This window comes from Corapipo altera, unplaced genomic scaffold, assembly GCF_003945725.1.
Source record: "Corapipo altera isolate COAL_440 unplaced genomic scaffold, ASM394572v1 201, whole genome shotgun sequence".
NCBI classification, from domain to species: Eukaryota; Metazoa; Chordata; class Aves; order Passeriformes; family Pipridae; genus Corapipo; species Corapipo altera.
The window spans coordinates 1762850-1782832 of record NW_020884940.1 but is presented as its reverse complement, the minus strand read 5'-3'; the positions used below and the strand labels follow the sequence as shown (position 1 = coordinate 1782832).

At 53.4% G+C, this 19983-nt stretch overlaps 3 protein-coding genes across 4 annotated transcripts in view; all 3 read right to left on the bottom strand.

Moving 5' to 3' along the window:
- The window catches only part of LYPLA2 (lysophospholipase 2), a 15109-nt gene extending 14878 nt beyond the window's left edge, over positions 1–231 (bottom strand). Inside the window, exon 1 of the mRNA XM_027661084.1 lies at positions 207–231. The gene's annotated coding sequence lies outside the window, so the exon portion shown is untranslated. The remainder of the gene's footprint in view (positions 1–206) is intronic.
- On the bottom strand, positions 145–3332 carry PITHD1 (PITH domain containing 1). Its single transcript, XM_027661090.1, has 6 exons — positions 3132–3332; positions 2393–2436; positions 2198–2275; positions 1184–1288; positions 555–663; positions 145–384 (listed from the first exon to the last, which is right to left on the bottom strand). The coding sequence occupies exons 1-6, from the start codon at positions 3315–3317 to the stop codon at positions 283–285; spliced, it is 624 nt and encodes a 207-aa protein (XP_027516891.1). The 5' UTR covers positions 3318–3332; the 3' UTR covers positions 145–282.
- A 1319-nt stretch (positions 3333–4651) lies between these two features.
- ELOA (elongin A) lies at positions 4652–18692 on the bottom strand. 2 transcript variants are annotated; one of them, XM_027661073.1, is made up of 11 exons: positions 18581–18692; positions 13622–13678; positions 12883–13001; positions 10873–12076; positions 9693–9807; positions 9185–9340; positions 8730–8827; positions 8318–8498; positions 7725–7836; positions 7302–7453; positions 4652–6765 (listed from the first exon to the last, which is right to left on the bottom strand). In XM_027661073.1, exons 1-11 carry the CDS (start codon positions 18650–18652, stop codon positions 6704–6706), a joined length of 2328 nt encoding a protein of 775 aa, XP_027516874.1. In that variant the 5' UTR covers positions 18653–18692; the 3' UTR covers positions 4652–6703. The 2 variants fall into 2 exon arrangements, with proteins under 2 accessions (XP_027516874.1, XP_027516875.1); XM_027661074.1 differs by having other exon boundaries at positions 9185–9337.
- Positions 18693–19983: the final 1291 nt, after the last annotated feature.

The window sequence follows — 19983 nt, the reverse complement described above, 5'->3', positions numbered from 1 at the left end:
CCGCCTCGCGCCGGAACTTCCGCCGGCGCGGCGCGAAGTGACGTCACGCGGGAGCGACGGCGGCGGCGGGGAGACGCCGCGGCGGCCATGATGGAACCGGGCACCGGGAGACACCCCCCGCGACAGCCGCACTCAGGGACAGCGCACAGCTCTGCACCTCAGCGTGTTTATTGCCCGCCACAGCCCGGCCCGCGGGCAGCGCCTCACACACGCGGCCCGGCCGCGCCCGTCCCGACACGTGGGGCTGGATGTCGTGTCCCGGGAGCCGCCCCGTCCCAGCCCTCAGGAGATGAAGTGCGTCTGAGGCGTGATCTGCTCTAGCCTGTGGTCGGCGGGGTTCGCGGAGGCCTCGTAGTTGCAGATGGTGACCTCGTGGCGATGAGCCTGGGTGGAGATCGGGGCTGTTACGTCCAGGGGGAGCGGGATTCCAACCCGCCCTCGGGCCCCCCGCAACGCTCGCGGCTCTGTCCCACCACCAGAATTTGACTTAATCAATGATTTCGAGCCCTTCGCACCCCCCTGGCTCGGGCTCGTCCCTCTCTGCCCTCACTCACTTCTGTCCACTCCCCCTTCAGGCCGATGTAAAAGATCTTCGTTGTCTCCGCCCCGAAGTTCTTTGGGAAGTGCATGGAGAGGTGGTAAACGTTGGAGAAACGGGCAATTCTGGAAAGAAACACACCCTGAGGCCGGAGCTGCCACTTCAGCACAGCCCCACAGCCCCACTCCAGCTCCCCCTGATCCCACTCGGACTTGGGATCAAAGATCTGAGGTGCAGGAGGAGCTGCTCCCTCACACCCGTGGGTCAGCAACAAGCTGTCACAGGGCCCAGGGACAGGACACCAGGGTGATTCTGCACCCTCAGTGATGCCTTCAAATCTATATTATATGAATTTTAGTACAGCTTTAGCCTGCTAGTACCTCTGTACAAAATTCTTAAAAATACCTCTAATATTCCTTGTTAAGAATTTAAGGTAAAATTCCTGGGGCACTGGAACTGCCACCCCCAGGCTCCAGAGAGGAGGTTTCAGGCCAGAGCTCCCACCTGGCAAGGGCAGGAGAGAGCTGGGGAGGCAAATTCTGCCCTGGGCTGACACTGCCCTAAATTTGGCAGCATGTGGGCAGGCTGGACTGAGTTCCTGTGGCAGGGAGGGGCAGTCCCCAACCCCCAGGGTGTGTTTCTCACTTGGTGGGATACTCCAGCTCGCCCAGGGGGTCCCGGTTCAGGCTGAAGGTCTGCTCTGCTTCCCTGGCTGTGTCATCAAAGGACATGTGAGGAATGTTCCTGAACCTGGGGAGACAGGAAGGAAACCCAGGGAGTTGTTAACAGCAGGGCAAGATAATTGTTTTCCTCCCCATCCATTAGCACTGCCCACATTCTTCTCGAGGAGAAGCTGAATTGGCTTTGTCTTCTCACACCCCCACAAAGCATCACCAGAAAACACAACAGCCTGAAGAAATAACATGGAAAAGCATGGGACAAAGTTGGGGAGATGCAGATCTCTCTTGGGTACATGAGGGAGCCCAGATATTGGCGGAAAAAGGGAAGCTGGGTGCCACATAAAAGCTAAAATTCAGCACCAGCACTTGGGCTGTGCATCTCCTTTGTCCCTCGGAGCACAACAACAGGACCAGGTGCAAGGTGAGCCCAGCAGGGCTTCACATCCTCTCTGTGGGACACACAGGACAATGTTGCCTTGATTAAGGTGCATTTTCCCCCTCACAAACAGGAACTGCAGAGCACTCAACACTTGTTAAAATAAGAAAGCAGCAGTGTAAAGAAGGATCTGTCTCCCTTCAGGAGCTCGACAAGGCCACGTGGCTCAGCACAGCAGGAGCCTTACAAACATCACCTGGCTGCAGGATACTGTTACTTCTCTTCACAGTCCCTCCTTCCCACTGCTTAGAGCTCCCCTCTGGACCCTTTGGCTCACCCCACTGAGCCCATGGCAGGTTGGTTCCTCACAATGCACAGCCAGTGTCTGAACCAAATATTCTAACTCAAACCAGCCCCTCATTTCTGTGGAGAAAAGGCAGGAGCAGCCACACTCATCCCACACAAGCTGCAGTTTATTTTCTCTCTTGGGTCCTTAGGATGCACAGCACCAGAGCACAGCCCTCAGTGGTGCCTGGGCACAGCGTGAGGGTGCTCAGCTCAGCTCAGCTCAGCTCCAGAAGGTGAAAAGCTGGTTTTACTCACAGCCTCATCTCCGCCGGGTGCGTCCCATCGTCCTCGCCCATCACAAGGACTCCTTTTAACTTCACGCTGCCTGTGAACCTGCCCAGACACACAGAGCGCAGTCTGCACCTCCAGTCTCTCCAAAATCAGCCCCTGTTGGAGGGGCACACGCTGTGCCTCGTCCTCAGGGGAGGAACAAGGGGTGGTGGAACTTACGGGATGTTAAACAGCAGCTCCTCGTCGTCATCGCTTTCCACGAACTGGGAAGAGAAGGAAGAGCAGGTCAGGACTGGGGCTGGCGGGGGGAGCAGGCAGGGAGGTCACCCCAGAGGGGCTCAGGGGCACAGCAGCACCTCCCTCACAGAGTCACAGGCTATTTGGGGTTGGATGGGACCTCTGGAGAACACCCAGTCCAACCCCCCTGCTCAGGCAGGGTCACCTGGAGCAGGTGACACAGGGATGTCTCCAGAGACTTCACACCCTCCCTGGGCAGCTGTTCCAGGCTCTGCCACCTCCATGGAAAAGCATTCTGCCTCAGGTTGAGGTGGAACTTGTTATGTTTTAGTTTATGGCCATTGCTCCTTGCCCTGTCGCTGAACAGAGTCGGAGACCATCCTCTGACACCCCCTGGAGATATTTGTATAGATTGACGAGATATTTGTGTGGATTTATGGGTCCCCCCGAGCCTTCCCTCCTCCAGACTGACCAGGCCCAGCTCCCGCGGTGTCTCCTCATCCCAGAGAGATGCTCCAGACCCCAAATCATCCCTGCGGCCTCCGCTGGACCCTCCCCAGCACCTCCTCCCCTTTCCTGCACCGAACATCCCAGAACTGCCCGCATCGCTCCAGATGCGCCCGCCCAGCCCCGAGCCGAGGGGCAGCACCCAGGACCCCCCTCCCCGCCCTGCCGCGCACCCCACACGCCTCAGGGACCCCCTCGCACCGCCGGCCCTCACCTTCGCGCGGTCGCCGCGCTCCTCCCAGGCGCGGAACACGAGAGCCCCGGACCCCTCCCGGCGCTCGTTGAGGCACTGCAGGCGCTGGCGGTCGATGCGCAGGTAGAGCGCCCAGGCCGCCCCCCGCTCCGCCGCCTCCTCCCCGCAGCAGCAGCGGCACCGCCCGGGCCCGTGTCCGTGCGCCATGGCCGCGCACCGCGCATGCGCCCCGCCGGGGGCACGCCCACTGCCCCGCCGAGGCCACGCCCACAGAGCGCTCGGGGCACGCCCGTTGTTGGGTGGCCACGCCCACAGAGCTAAGAAGACACGCCCATCATCCTGTTGCTCCGCCCACAGATCCCTCCGGACGGGCCCACCGCCCCATGACCACGCCCACGGAGCCGTGTGGGCACGCCCACAGAGTCCAGGACACGCCCACCGCCCCTTAAAGCACAGGAGTCAGTGCATCAGAAGCCGCGCCCACTTTTATCACCACGCCCACATCGAGCGAACACGCCCATTGCCCCGCCCACATAATCTGAAGCCCCGCCCATATGGGCGTGGTTTGGCGCTGCACGTGCTGAGTCCCCCCGGTGGTCCCGGCGAGGGGGCTCGGAAAGGCCCCGAGCGTCAAACTTTGGGGCCTTTTCCAGCCAGGAAGGGAGCAGGAGCAGCATTCCCTTCGGGAATCCCAATCCCGGAGCATCACCCTGCAAGGGGCCACAGAGACCCGTTAGTTCAACATTCACTGTCAGAGCCAGGAAAGAACAAGCAGCCCAGGGTCCAGCGTTTGGCTTTTATTGAAACATGATTTTCCTCTTTTCATATAACTTATCTAATTAAAATATTCATCTCGGTTACCACAAAAAAAAAAAAAAAAAAAGGAACATAGAAAATCGTATATACACAGTTCCAGGACCAAAATAAAAGGGGAGACCAAATTTTTCCCCCCCCCCCTCCTCACTCCCGTCAACTCATCCCGCCGGGATGGGGCGGGGAAGGGGGAAGAGGCAGCTCTGCTCCGTCCTCTGTGTGTGGTGGAGCACAGAACAACTGCACAAGGCTGGGAACGAGCACTTTAATCCCAGACTTATCCCATGGAAATAACCCTCCTCTGCTCCCAGCCGAGGGATGACCCTCCTCTGCCCTGTAGTGTCCGAGCAAAAGGAAGGGAAGGGCAAAGAACTGGCATCATCCCCGTGGGGTGCACAGAGCAGAGTCACTCCAGACACAGTGTCACCTCCCTGCAATCCCAAAGAGCTAAAACACGGACACGGCTGGCAAAGCCTGGAGCAAAGGGGCTGCTCTGAGAGGGAAGGAGCATCATCCCAAAACAGCAACGACTGGCCAACACCCCCATCTGAATACTGAGCTGGGGTATTAATTAACTGGCAGTTTTAGCAGCGCCCAAAATTGTTCTTTGGGCATCACCCAGCTCCTTTGTTCGAAGCCCCATCGTGTCTGAACACGATGCCAAGCTCTGCTTCCCTCCCCTCTGCCCCTGCCCCAAGTACAGAGGAGAAATAAATGGTAGCACAACAGTCAGCAGAAAGAGAATATATTGTTATCTAATTAAAAATACAGCAAAATTAAATACAGCAAAAACGCAGGAGTAAGGAGCCATTATTTTACAGCACAACACACACTGAAGATGCTGCACGGTAACATTTAAGCATCTGGGACTGTAACAAACTTACAGCACATGAGAGTCTGAGAACATTTTTCCAAGAACTTCAAACTAAGAAAAGAACAGACCAAATAAACAGCAGACAGAATGGTTTTAAAGCAAGAAATCTTTTAAAAGGGAGGGAGAAAAAGAGAAAAAAAAAAAAAAAAGGAAAAAAAAAAAAACAAACCAAGAGAAAGCAGAAGCAAATAGGGATTTTTCCAGAGCCCTCCAGGGAGGACCCTTCCCAGCGAGGTTTCCCCCGGTCAGTGCACACAGACAACTCCACCGGTTTGGGATTTGGCAGCCACGGAAAGCCAGCAGCAGAGCTTCTCAGGAGCTGCCAACAACAACAGCATCCACTACCAGCATCTTTTCCACCCAGACAGCGAAGTCCTAGGGCAGCAAATATGGCTTGGAACAGGAGAATCCCTCCCCTCTCCGACCCAGTCGGGCCTCTGAGCCCTCACAGAGGCCACCACGAGACCTGGGTCTCACCAGCCCCATCCTCTGCTTGCACCAGCTCTGGGGGATTCACCTGGGGACAGACACAACCCACCAGCAGAAACCCTCCCCAGGAGGCTCCACATGCCACAGCCTGGGTGTGTCCAGCGAGCCCAGCTGCCACCACACCCCTCAGCAGCACCGGGGCTCCCACACTCCCAGGAGCCCCAGGGCACTTCCTCAGACTCCCACCAGCCACTGGCTCCACCGTGTCACCTCACACACCTCTTCCTTCCCGAGCTCCAGCTCCTCAGACACCAAGTACAACAGAGCCTTTTGAACTCCTGCTGCGAAGGACACACGTTAGAACAACCACATTCCGTCACTCACTTCCCTACAACCTCATTCAAGTGGTTCCAGGTTCAGAGACCACAATCCTTGGACTCTTCCAAAGAGGGGGCAGAGCAAAACATACAGAGGAAAAGACAGGATTTAGGCACCAGCTTCCAAACTGGAAATAAATCCTTTCCAATTCCACACAGAAAACAAGACAAAAGTATTCCTTCTTTCCACTAAAAGAGGCAAACGATACCTTCACTGATATTTAAAAACTTTCATTTGCAAAGTCCCCTATTCTTCTCCCAATAAAAAGTTAAAATCCCACTTGGTGCACAGTAAAATTCCTCCCCAATCCCTTGCAGTTTTATTCCCAGTAGCCAGCAGAAGACAACAACAGCAGCAGAGGAAACATCCCCAAAGGCTCTTGGCATCCCTGCACGGCCACAAAAGCATCTGTACAGGATCTACAGCAACAGCAGGGGGGAAGGTCAAGAGCTGAGGTTTTATTAACACACACGAGCAGGGAGCGAAGCCTCAGGACTTGTTAAAGGAGTGACAAGTGGATGGGCCACCAGTCCTACCTGTCCCAGAGTCTCCAGGTGAGACTTTGGGCCCAGCAGGTACCAGATCACAAGGAAAGACTCCCGTGACACCCAGTTTCCACTCAGACAGATGGATTCCAGCTCAAGTCACAGAGGCTGACCCCTTGGACTGGACTGGGAGGGGAGAGACTACTGGGAGCGACATAAATAACACAGCAGGGTAGAGGGGCAAAATATTAATTAAAACCATTTCATAATTTATTAAGAGGTTAAATAGTAAATAAGTCTCTGGATCTTCCACTCTCAGCAGGTGCCAAGACTTCACATTTTCCTGTGTCAGGAGATTCTGTACACCCTTCTTTCGACGGATGCCAAAGCCAGAAACAGGATGTTGAGGGCAGGGGGGAAAGAGGGGGGGCTTGACACTGAGAAAGGGACCAGAATAAAAGATAAAATACTGTGCCGTCATCTTGTGCAGATTGAAGCTTCTCCCAGCAGCTGCAGCCTCCAAAGAGTCCAAGGGCAAGGGCTGTTTGGGAACCTTCTCCCCCTCCAGTGCCACTCCTTCCCATGAGAGAAAGTCCCAGGTCAGCACTGCAAACTTATCTCCGAGAGAACCTGTTTTTGAAAGCTTTGATAGTCTTTGCCATCATTGGTGCAATTTCTGCAACGGAGAAAGAAGGGGAAAAAAAGAAAAAAAAAGACAAATCAAACAACAAACTCCCACACACGAAAGGAGCAGTAGCAGAGTAAGAGCAGAGAGCAATTCAAAGCTGCAGCCCTGGCAAGTGTGTGCTCTCTGATCGTGGCCCATCCTATTTATCAGGTCACAGACTGAGGAGAACCCACTGCTTTCTGCACTGCAAGGACACAGACCTCTGGTTAAACCCTCCCTGCTTCCCTCCCAAGAGAACTCCACCACATTTTCATAGTTCCCAACAGCTGGACAGACACAGGACAGCAGGAGGGCACTGGTGCCATTAGGACAGGCTGATACAGTCAGCTCTGAGCAGAAAAAGTGAATTGGATGTTTCCCTGTGCTTTCCCTTGTGAAAGAAGTTTGAATGGGCTCTCCTTAGAGAGAGGAGATGCCAACATCAAACTCTCCTGCACAGCCTGGAATTCTCCTGCAGCACAAGCAGCTGTTGGTGAAGGAGGAGCAATAAGAGGCCACAGGGATGTTCTGCAGGTTGTACTTACTCTTCACTGGGGGTTTCCTGGGGTCGAAGGAGGAGAAGGTGCTACCTGAAGATGGGACAGAGTGGGCACTGCTGGTGCTGGGCCCATCGTAGGACTGCTCGTCACTCGCTCGAGCGTGGCTTTTGCTGGATGTGTACAGGACAGGTTTGATTCTGAAACACACAGGGGACAGGTATTTCAGTAAAGATTCACCACAGTTTGATGCAGTTCTACAGACACGAGCCATGTTTGCCAACAGCACCACGGCTGATACCACGTGGAACCACCTCCGTACTTCCCAGCAAGAAACAGCCCAGCAGAGTTACAAGTTTCACTGCAAAAGGAGCTCCCAGACACTCAGTATCCTTTCCTGCTGGGATGCAGAGCTTCAGGGGGAAGCTAGCAGGAGGCCCTGAGCAGCAAGAGCTACTGAGAAACACTCACTTGGTCTTCTCTGGCAGAAGAGGCCCTCCAGTTCCAAACTTCTCTTGTCTCCTTCGTACATCCCGAGGGGGCTTCGCTGCAGAGTTCACAAATGCCATTTTGGCCACTCTCCCTGCAAGAGGCCAGAGGGAAACATCACTTAGATCCAGCTTACTACAAAGGAGGCTCCTCAGTGCTTGTCTGCAAGTTCATCCACCTCTCCCCAGTCCATCCACTCCCAAGCTCCGGTAACAAGTCTCCTCCCCAAGGTCTGAACCTCTTGCAGTCACAGCATGGGCCGTGAGAAATCAGACTGATCAGCTCAGGAGTTCTCATTACGTTCACCAAAAGAGCAGGAATGATTCTCCCCACTCTACTTTTCTTCAATCCCAGCATGGAGAAGCCACTCTGGAACAGGAGGTGCTTATTCAGCCCTAAACATTCCTCCTATAAAATATCAAAAGATCGCTCTGCATCAACACCGCTACGGACGAGAGCGAGAGGCTGCCAAACCCATAAGCAAAGGCCACCACATAAAGAACCCAGAGCTATGCACCTCCTAAACTGGACTAGTTTTAAGCCAGTCACCCCAAAACACCCTCCCTCAGCCCCACCTTTGGGTTTGTTGGCGTGGGCCGAGCCGATGTTCCGTGCCAGCATGAGCAGCCGCTGCTCGCGCGCGTCGTGCAGCCGCAGGTACATCTCCCGCCACGACTCGAACTCCTCTGGCTTCTCGTTCTTGAAATCTCTGAGGCAGTGATTGTGCCACAGCTGATCCGTGTCCTCAATGAGCACCTGAAACAAACCCACACGTAGCTGGCATCCCTCCGGGCACACCTCCACTCCCCTCGGCACCGGCGTCGCTGGAATTCCGCAGAGGGGCAAGATGGGAAAACCAGGAGCTCAGGACTATCAAAAGCCAACTGTTGTTACAAAAAAAGCTTTGTTCTCTGCTATTCTGCTACTGCAGATGAGGACAGAACATGAATGTTCCATGTCACATCCCTCCCCAGCTGAGGCACTCACATGATTACATTCCTCGATGCGATACAGCTGCTCTGGGGTGCATCTCTCCAACACCGGCTCCAGCACAGAGAAAGGGACACCACCCACTTCATAGATTGCTAGAGAGAAGCAAGATGCACAGAGTATTATTTATGCTGCTCCTTCCTTGCCGAGGAAAGGGTTTGACACCTTCAAATGCAGTGGGAAAAAATGGAAGACTGTATGAGGGGAAGAGGAAAGGAACCTGAGGCACCGGTACCTCCAGGTTAAGAAGTGCCCATGCAGGCTCTGTTTGCCACAATTTCCACTGCCTGAAAGCATTCTGGGTGCTGATCCCTGCAGCACCTGAGCTTTCAGGGAGATCTGTCCCATATTTGTGACAAGGGGCAGGTGTTCCAATGCTCCAGGCCAGGTGCTGCTGGGATTAATACAAACAAGCCGCCAAAATTTCAGCGTAACTGAGGCAAGGTACTTACAGTCGATGTTGTTGCTGAGGACCCTGATGCACTGCTGGTACAAGGACATCATCTTTGGGAGGTAGGCAGTTTTGGAGCCCGAGTACACCTGCATTTTTGAGTTTAACCGTCGGCCTGTGAAACCTGCTTCGCTCTCTTCGACCGGCGAGGACACTGCTGTGAGGGGAAGGACTTGAGGTGAGAAGGGAGCAGAGAAATGAAGAGCCCACCCCGCTGAACACCACAGAGACACAAATTGGACTAATGCAGGAGCAACCCCACGGGCAAAGCCTTCTCCAGGAGACCTGCAACCTCGCTCAGGAAGGGAAGGCCCAAAGCCCAAAGCCCAAAGAAGGGTCAGCAAAGGATTTTCCTCGTTTCTGCCAGAGCACGTGGGAAAGCAGTTGCTTTTCTCTGAAACCTGGACTCTGGGCAGAGCCCAACAGAAAGACTTGGACCCAGCCAGCATCCACTCCTGCTCTCTCCCACAAACTGGCTCGTTCCCAACCTATTTTCCTGCCCAACATACCTTTCCTTTTTGTCTGGGAGCAGGTAATGGACTCGATGGAGGGAAGAGGACGATAGTTGGCCTGGATCGGGGGCAGTGGGATGTCTGGTAACGTTGGTACCACATCTAAGATTATCTGGAAAGAGAGGATGGACATGCAAGTGAGACAGGAGTACAGGAGAATGTGACATCCCACCAGTGTACAAACAGCACTGAACTGCATTCTTCTGCATATTTTGAATAAACCACTCAATGCTGATCACTTCCCACTGGGAAACAGCCTCGGGGGTGGCTCTGACTAGGCTGTCAATATGAAGAAGCCAAAATCTGGGATCTGAATCACTCAGCTTCCTCCAGTAAGAGCCATCCACATCTTTAACCTACCCAGGACAAGCAGAAACATATCCTTGATATGTCATTTACCTGTTCTGCCTCTTCTCCTCCTGCTGCAGAAAAACTCTGCAGTGGTAGAGAAGGGAATGTCACAAACTGAGGGAAACTTAAAACTTTGATATGAGGCACTTTTTCAAATGAACAGCAAAGCAGAATTTTAAATGCTGTTAACATTATAAACAACACTTTTTGAAGAGCCAAGTGCTTCAAAGTTCAGTAAAAGCTGAAACAGTAAAGGTTTTATATGTTAGTCCCTATTTATACACCAAGCCCTGGCACCCATGTGACAATGGATATGAACAGAAATACTGCTCATTTTCCAGGCTTTCACAAAAGAAGGTTTGTCTTTTAAAATAAGCTGCACTGTAACACCAGTTCTCCCATTTCTGGACACCAACAGATTTAATTAACAAAACTGCAGTACCAATACAGACAAAAAAAGACTCATTTTAGAGTGTAAATACCTGAGAGGGGAGACATGGGAACCTTGTTAGCAGGAGATGCACTGAACACTGGGCTGGATTCTGAGCTGACTCACCTCTACAGATACTCTGCTTGTTTAACAAGTGCATCATTGTCCAATACTCTTCCATATGAGTATTTAGCTGAAGGTTTTCTCTTTTACTCTCCCCATTTTTTGACCAAACATAAAATAATAAGCATAAAAAACCCACCCACTGCATTTCTTTCTTCCCCTCCCTCTTCACCCACTTTTCCAAGGGGAAAACTAACAAGCCCCAGGCATCAGAGGACCGAGAGCAGCTGATCCCACCTTCTTTGCTCACTGTCACATCCTTCCAAACCTTACCCTCTTTGGTTTAGGAGGCTCTGGAGGTTTCTTCTCTGCCTTTTTCTCGCTTGTTTTCTTGTGGCTTGGATTCTTCTGACTCGAGCTGTTGCTGCTGGCTTTGGATCCGTTCTGTTTGCTGTGCCCTCGGTCCTTCTCCCCAGCTGACCCAGCCGAGGGTTTGACCACTTTCTTTTTCTTTTTCTGGGGCTGGTCGTAGCTGAGATACGACTCAAAGGACATTGTAGGCTGTTCAAACTCGTCCTCCGCTTCCCCCTCCCCAGAATTTGAGGAAAAACCCGCCGATTTTTTGTCCACGTCGGAGATTTTGCGCTTCCCCTCCGAGGATTTTAAGCTCCCAGAAACCCCCTTTTCCTTGACCCTGTTTGACGAGTCAGCCTCAGCTTTCCGCTTCTCCCGCTCCGTGCTGGAGGTCTCCAGGCTCGGCTTGGACTTCTCCAATTTGCTTTTTTCAGAGTCCCGATGCTTTTGCTTCTTAACGTGGTTGTCCAAAGACTCTTCCAAGGGCGGCAGCGTGTGCAGCTTCTCCTTTTTGGAGGTGCTGCTTTCTCGGTTCTTCTCCTTCTTGGTGCCATCCGACGTCCTCTGCTTCTCCTTGCCGGCCGCTGCCACGGGGGATTCTCGGAGCTGCTCTTTAAAAGAGGTCTTGTGCAACCTTTCTGGGCTGAAGGCAGAGGTCCTCTCGTCCCCTCTGCCATCAAGTCGCTGCTTCTTGTGAGATTTGTGCTCTTTGCTTCGACTCGTGTTCCCTTTGTCACAGAAGTCACCGGAGTTCCGGCCTCCCATGAGCTTCTCCTGAAAGCTGTGGCCTTTGCTGGCTTTCCGGTGGAATACTGTGGGTTCTTCCTGCTCCTCAGAGGCATAAGGGTCTGTGTCCATATCCTGAGGGCTCTCACTCGGCTCAGGTGACACAGCTTGTCCACAGTCCGAGTACTCCTGATCTGAAGAGAGCACCGGGGAAGATCTGCCCCAACCCTTCCCCTGGTGGCTGCTATAGCCGTAAGTCTCATGGGCTCTCTCAGGCCTGGGATACCTTTTGGACTTCTTTTCCCTATGATCTGGGCTGTAGGATTGGCTGCAGGATGGCTGGAAGGGTTCTGAATAATCCTGGTCAGGCTCCTCATCCTCTCTGAGGGAGGACTCCTGATGTCTTTTGCTCGAGCTGCTCCTCTCGTAGTCACGGTCTTCGGAGTCCAGGTTATTTCTGAAGGGAGAAAAAACCAAAACAGTTAGATTAAAACTTCCCACTGTGACTGAAAAGAGCCAATCCCTTTGGACCATGTGGACTGGAACATCTCTTACAGAAGACTAAGGCTGTATTTGGTAGTTTTGTGGTGAGAATGCCGCTGATTTTCTCAGGTACGGCAACATTCAGGGATTTAAAAACTGCATTTCTAGTGCAAGAATTAAGCACTTTTATTAGAACTAGAGACAGATGTGTACAGAACCTTCTCCCTGGCTGTGTGGTGCCTATGGGGAATGTCACCCAGTTCCCAGTGAAGCACATAGGAATGAATAACTGGGTCTTTATCACTCAAATCTATTTGATCTCATTGCTGGGTTCAACACAGCTTTGTTACTGCAACATGCCTGCTGTCAGCAACTCCCAGTTTCCACAGGGTTTTGGTTCATAAAAGCCTTCTTTCAAAGCAGACCACTTCCTTTCCTTGGGCCTAGAACTTCCTGTCTTTGGCACCATAAAATGGGAAGCAAGCAGATTGCAGCTCTTGCATTATTTAAGGCACTCTTCTGGCATCTCCTGTTAATCTCTTCATCAAATTCTTGAAAACTGGCCCCCTACTCCCACACAAAACTGCAGCCATCAGCACCCAACGCTCCACAGCCAGCAAAGGCAGGAAGTTTGTGCCAAAACCAGGCAAAAACCCCCAGGCAGAGTTAGACATTTGTTTTATGAGCTTTTCCAGAGCCTTCACTTTGCTTCCTTGGCCAGAGAGGTTTATGATGCCCCCTGCAAAGACATCCCAAAGCTCACCCATGAGGTTCACTCACCGCTCTGCCTCTTGGGCCACTGGCACCAGCTTCTTCCACCTGGCCACGAGGTCCTTGGCAAAGTCTCCCACGAGCTCGTGCTTCCGAAGGCTGTTCACAGTCTTCCCAACACCCGTCTCCTGCATGGGAGAGACAAGAACATGAATCCATCTTAGCAAAACAGGCATTCTCACCCCTGCTAAACTTCCTAAGGAGTCAATGAAGTCAACACACCATCTCCTGCTGTGAGGTAGGGATAAAGTTCCTTGATCTAGCAGCAAAGATATCACATTCACCACGTTTCCTGATGACATTATGTCATTTACTACGTGTAAATCAGAGACTTAATCTTACCTGAGTCTAATTATGTGTATTAATAAACCAAGTTAGTATTTGCCATGGCAGCTGATAAATTTGAAGACAGAAACCATCAATAATTTTAAGGATTAGCTCTCTTCCTAATTTCATGCTGATTTATCACTGGGATCCGCTCCGACTCTCATATCCCAGTCAAGTGTAAAGCTTTTGGAAGAAGTGAGGATGACAGACTGTCCTCCATGGCTTCCCACCTGCTCTGACACGCTCCTTGCCCGTTCCTGGCACTTCCAGAACCTTATCACAATCACACCCATGACACCAGGCTGGAGCAGGTGGCCAAGGAAACACACTCCGCTCCAGGGAAAGCAGCATTTCCGTGGAAAACACTTATCCCGTGACTCGACAGACACAATGAAAGAGTGAGAGATTTCACAGCTCTTACCACGAGAATGTCAACTGTGATGGGCAACTCTGAGAGCCTCTTCAGACTTTTCAGCAGCTGTGGAGACAAGAGGAAAAGCGTTCAGGGTTGTCACACAGAACCACAGTCCGGGATTAGGGAGGAGGAAAATTCTGCACTGCCTGAGAGCCTGTTAGGAAGATCCAAGTGGCTGCCAGCTGCTGTCTCGCTCCAAAAGAGCTCCTGAGGAGCTGAACACAAGGGCAAACTGTAAAGAAATTATCATCTCTTTGCCTAAGAGAACACATCTGAGTCTTATAACGCAATCAAATATTAATGTTTTCCTCACATGGGCCTGCAACTTAAATCTGGCTTAAAGCATCAGGAACAGACACACAGCAAGAGGAGGAAAGGACTCGGGAAGCGGTGCTGGAATCGAATCCCTTGGCAAGAGGGGTGGGAACAAACACAATTAAAAAGGGGAAGGAAGATTTCTAGATGCTCTAAAAGACCTAAAAGGGGAACCTGTGTCTCCTGTGCTGACTCCCCCCAGGCCAGTGCTGCTGACAATCTCTCTGCTCTCAGGTGCTAAAAAGGCACCTGAGCCCTTCCACAGCCTCTGCCTCTCATCCCACTGGTTTCTCTTCCCTTCACTGAACACCAGGGAAGTGTTTCCACTACACACCCCCAGCGAGGCCCTGTCAGGACCTACAGCCACTCCATGGCACAGGGACTCCAGTGTCACCCCAGCAACAAGCTGCAGGAGCTTGACAAGGGGCAACGGCCTCAAGCTGCACCACGGGAGGTTAAGGTGGGACATCAGGAAGAATTTCTTCTCTGGAAGGGTTGCCCAGACACTGGAATGGGCTGGAAGTGTTCAAGGGACGACTGGACACGGCACTCAGTGCTCTGGTCTGGTTGGCAAGGTGGGGACTGGTCACAGGTTGGACTCGATGTTCTTGAAGGTCTTTTCCAACCCTAATGATTGTGGGATTCAAGGTGAATGGGATGTACTTGTACCTCTGCCAGCCAGGTGGTTTGGGACATCGCCTCACCCACGTCTATTGGCTCTGTAGCTACAGCACATGGTAGAACACATCTGACAGCACTGTTGCCCCTCACATTATTTCCCACAGCTCAGCTATAGCCACAGTCCAGCCTCATCAGCATTCCCATTATTATAGCCCCTATACAGCCCAGGCTTTGCTCAGCACTCCTATGCTATATGCCATACAAAGGGCTGCCCCTGATCCAGATCTTCTCTTTAAAACACTGTGCTCGTGCTCAAATCAGCACTGTCAGCCTCAGCTATTCCAGTCACCCCCACGTCCACCATGCAAGGGTCAGAGAGCTTTACAAGTCTCCCTTTTGAAGGAAATGAGTTCTTTTAACCTTGAGAGAGAGAAAACCCTTCTCGACACTGAGGGAAGGGTTCACCCGGCTTAAGCAAAACCAGGACACTTCCTGTTCACTAGAAACCAACTCCTTTATATTTAGGACTTAATAACCGTGACACAAGGTTTCGGTTTTCTTGTTTTTTAGAAGACTGAAACAGTGATACCAAGAGTAACTGCTCTGTTGCCTTGCCAGCGCAGCTGCTCAACAAGTGCACTGGCAACTGAAGCCATCAAACCAGAGACAGCAGAGACACAGCCCAGCTCTGCTGCCTTCCCTCAGACAGGCAAGGCCTGCCACAGTTCCTGAGGCAGGATCCCTCTAGGAAGGCCAAGATCCTCCTGGCAATGACAGTAAAGGAGTTTGGACTAGCGTGCACAAGAGGTCCACTGGAAGGGGAAGAAGGGTGGATTTTGTACGAGCTAGAAAAAGTCAAACAGGACACTATTAAGACAACAGCATCCCTTTAAGCTGATTAACTTCCTAGAGAGGTTGTTTCAGAGCTTACAAAATCCCACCATGAGAATAAGAGCCTGAGGAGGACTTGTTCTGGTATCCATAAAGCCTCCCAATTATTTTCTAGCTACACCCCACTGTAGCTAATTTCCCACAGCTCTTTAGTTATTTGTTGCCTTCAGGGCTGAATTCCAGGAAGAAAAGCGCTGTTCTCAATGGGAATGCTGTTCTCAATGTGGTTTGAGACCAGGGGACCCACACATTTGATCCAGAACACGTCTCACAGGGAGCTGGGTTATTCCACACCCACTTCAGTCAACGCCTGCAGCCTCTGTGGAGCACAAGTCCTCGTGCATGAGACGCACAAAGTGAGACAAATCCAAAGCAGTGAGGCCTAAAAACTTGTACTAATCTGTATTTCCCATGGAAATCAGCTGATGGAGTGCATCCCACTGAAATCAGCCAAACCCATTCCAAGGGACATCAGGAAGAATTCTGGACATCAGGAAGAATTTCTTCCTGGAAAGGGTGGTCAGGCATTGGAAAGGGCTGCCCAGGGTGGTGGTGGAGTGACCATCCCTGGAGGTGTTCAAGGAATGACTGGATGTGGCACTGAGTTGATATGGAAGGGTTGGGTCAAAGGTTGGACTCGATGACCCTGGAGGTCTCTTCTGTGATTCTAAACCTGGCAGCTCATCTCAGGAACAACCAAGATCCTACGAGTCCTGTGAGGAAAAGGCAACCAGGCAGAAGACAGAGAACACCAGGCCCATATCTTGGGAGGCACCAGATCAAACACACACGGCAAAGCTCTTCCAAAACACCCCAGTGCAGAGCAGAGTTCCAGTCAATCAGCCACAGGACACAACCCACGAAAACTTCCCTTGGTTCCAGCTCCAATCAGGTTTTGTTGAACATGGGTGGATTGTTTTCTTATTCTAAAACTCATCCAGACCGTTACGACACTAAAAACACAGATTAATATCAAATTACTCCAGCACAGCCTGGCTGCTTCCTCTCCATGAAGATGCTCTTATTCATGTTTTCCTTCTCCTATTTCTTCCCTCAGTCCTGCAGCAGAGTTTGTACCTTCTCTGCTGGAAAAAAAAAGACTCTTTCCAAACCATCACAGCACTGTCCAAGATTTCCCTCATGCCGTTCTGTGCCAATTCTCGCCTAAAACCAATAATAACACTTAACACCTTTCAGCAAGGCAACGAGTTGAACACTTTACTGGGCAAATATTGTTCTTTCACATTCCTGATATGACATTTTCAAAGGACAAGGCAAGAAAAGTGAAGACTGGAAACAGTGTAAGGTGTGGGCAGCACCCAGGGATGCCGTGGATTTGTCCTGCTGACAGGGTAAACTCTTTGGCACAGGAAGATCCTCAGAAAATCCATCAAAGAAATGCAATAGCTACTAAATTCAAGCTTTAAAACACTAGTGCTTTCAAGGATATAGCTGGAAAGGTACCAGAAAATCAAGAGTACAGATGAAAGGACCTTTCTGCTGGGGAAGGGAAAAGGTTTTGGTGTCACCACCCTGCTTTACCTCCTCTGCCCGCCCTCGCAAGACTGCACAGGATCAACAGAGCAAGAAACCACTTTACTCTACGAGGTCATTGGAGAAAGAGTCAGGCTGTGCTAACACTGCCCCAAGTCCTGCAGTGCCCCAGAAACACACAGAAGCACTTCTTGCCCCAAGCTCACACAAGGGTCAGGGAACAGGAGCACTAATTCTCTGTGCAATATTTGAAGTCTCGCCCATGTTCTTGGTATCATGGAGCCCACACCCCCTGCAATTGGCTCCCTGGCAGTCCCTCAGCTCCATTTGGGGCTCCACCAGTTAAACCCTGCCCTGGCCCTGGCTGACAGGATGAGGAGAGTAACCAGATCCTATCACATCACCCCCAGCGAGGCTGGAGCTGCTGCAGGGGCTCCCATTTCAAAGGGTCAGCACTTGATCATCCACTCTTCTTCCTGGGCAGCAGGAGATCTTAGAAAGAGAGTTCTGCAGGTGTTTGCCTCAGTTAAACAAAGCCAGCCAAGCACAGAGCACCTGCACAGCCCTCCCTGCCTCCTCTTTACCCCGAACTACACAAAACACGAACCAAACACCTGTGAGCAGCCACAACAGATGCTCCCCCTTTAAAACAGGACACCTCGCAGAACGGGATCACAGCACGCCCGGGATCAACCGTAACTCCAAAATTTCCCTTGAAAAAGCAGCTCGGGAGGCCGGTTTGTCCCAGCAGGGGGGTCGCTGCCGGCAGCCGAATGTCACCGAACACGCCGAGCCGGGGCAGGTCGGGGCAGTGCGAGCACAGCGGCCGCCCCACGGCAGCTGCTGCGGGCAGCACATTTTGGCAGCGGGCACGTTCCCCGCGTGGAGAAGGGGCAAGAAGAGCCAAGAAACTCCCCCAGACGGAGCCAGCCCCTCGTCCCCACCCACCCCCGCGGCGGTGCCAGGGGGTCCCGTGTCCCCCCCCGTGTCCCCCCTCCAGCCCCGCGGTTGTGGCCCCCCCGCCCCGTCCCCTCCTGCCCCCGCTCGGGCACCGCGGCTCCTCCGCGGGGAACACGTCACCAGGGAAAGACTCTTCCGGCGAGTTCTCCCGATGCCCAACCGCGCCCCAGCCCTGCCAGCGGGGACCCCAAAAGGGACGCCCGCCTGTCACTGCCGCGGGGGGTCCCCAAAAGGGACCCCGGACCGATACTGTGGCGGGGGGACTCCACGAGGGACACCTGCCCGCCACTGCTACAGGGGGACCCCAAAACGGATCCCTGCCCAGCCGCACCCCGCCTGTGCCACAGGGGGACCCCAAAAAGGGACCCCTGCCCGCACCCCACCCGTGCCACGGGGGGACCCCACACCGGATCCCTGCCCGCCGCTGCCACGGGGGCACCCCGAAAGGGACCGCAGCCCGCTGTAACGAGCCCGGCCCGGGCTGGTGATTGAGTAGGGGATCCCATCGCGGACAGCCCCCGGACCGCCCGCCCGCCTCGCCCCACGGACCGCAGCTGGGCACAGCACTCCGCGGAGGGGGACCCGCGGCGGTGGGCAGGCCCCGCGCCGCTCCCCGCGCCCTCCCGCGCCCCGTCCCCGCCGCCGAGCCCCCCCCCCCCGGTGGGCCGGAGGAGCCGCCGTCACCTTCTTGGGCTCGGCGCTGCCCGCCAGCCGCGCCTGCAGCCGGCCCACGACTTCCAGCACCGACTCCGCCATGTTTAGTGCTGGCCGGGCCGGGCGGCGGAAGCGGCTTCAGCGCCCGCCGGGCACACGGCGCGGCCCCGCTGCCGCCGCCATCTTGGCTGCGGGCAGGAAGCGGAAGTGGCGCAGCGCGGCCTCGGCCATGAAGGGTGAGGGCAGAGTTCGGCGCCGCCATGTTGAGGCCTGGCGGCGGCGCCGGGCGGCGCCATCTTGAGTGCGGGCAGGGCGGAGCTGAGGGGGGCGCGGCCGGGATCGGGACGGGCTTCCACGGAATTACAAAGTGACTGGGGTTGGAAGAGACCCCTGGAGATCATCCAGTGACACAGGAACGCGTCCAGGTGGGTTTGGAGTGTCTCCAGAGAGGGAGATTCCACGCTCTCCCTGGGCAGCTGTTCCAGGGCTCTGCCACCCTCTGTGGGAAGTTCTGCCTCATGTTGATGTGGAACGTGTTATGTTTCAGTTTATGTCCATTGCTTCGTGTTCTGTCACTGAAAACAGTCTGGCACCATCCTCTGACTCTCCTTGGAGATACTTGTATGGATTGATGAGATATTTGTAGGGGTTGATGGGTATTTGTATGGATTGATGGATCCATACAAATGGTTGGATCCTCTCAGCCTTCCCTTCTCCAGACTGACCAGGGCCAGCTCCCACAGTCTCTCTTCATCACAGAGAGGCTCCAGTCCTTTCATCATCTTTGTGTCCTCCACTGGACCCTCTCCAGCAGCTCCTTGTCTTTCCCAAGCGCCCTCAACCGCTTCTCATGCGGTTCACTGCCTTCCCCTGTTGCTGCGGCAATGCCCTTGGCTGGGGACATCCAGGGTAACTCCTGCTTCCCTTTGGGATTGTTGGCAGTGAGGATGTTCTTGCAGTGCTGTATCTCAGGTCTGAGTCCGGACCTGAGTGCAGCCCTTTCCATGTCCCCCACTGAGCCCACACCACCCCGAAAGCCTGCTGTAAATGGAGAAGTGATATGAGCAGTCAGGTGCCTGGGGGCAGGCAGGGGTGAGGAGGATGTTGCAAGGGGAGAGTTGAGGGTCTCTGTGCCTCAACCTGCAAATCCCGGTGTTTCCACCCTGGACTAACCAGTCTGAGAGCCAGGTAAGAGCAGCCCCAGCCTTTGGTGAGTCACAGGGAGCCAGGGCTCACTTGGCAGGATCTGCAGAGATCTGTGTGGGGCACAGGAACTGCTGAATAATGCAAATAACGTCACGGGGAAAGACTTTGGTGCTTTCTAAAATGGGGCTGCAGCAAAGTAGTGTCTAGAGCTGCAGTGTCCAAGTTTTGCAGGTTGGCTTGGAGTTTGCTGTGACTCACACCCTGACTGAACCCAGGGCTGGAGGCAC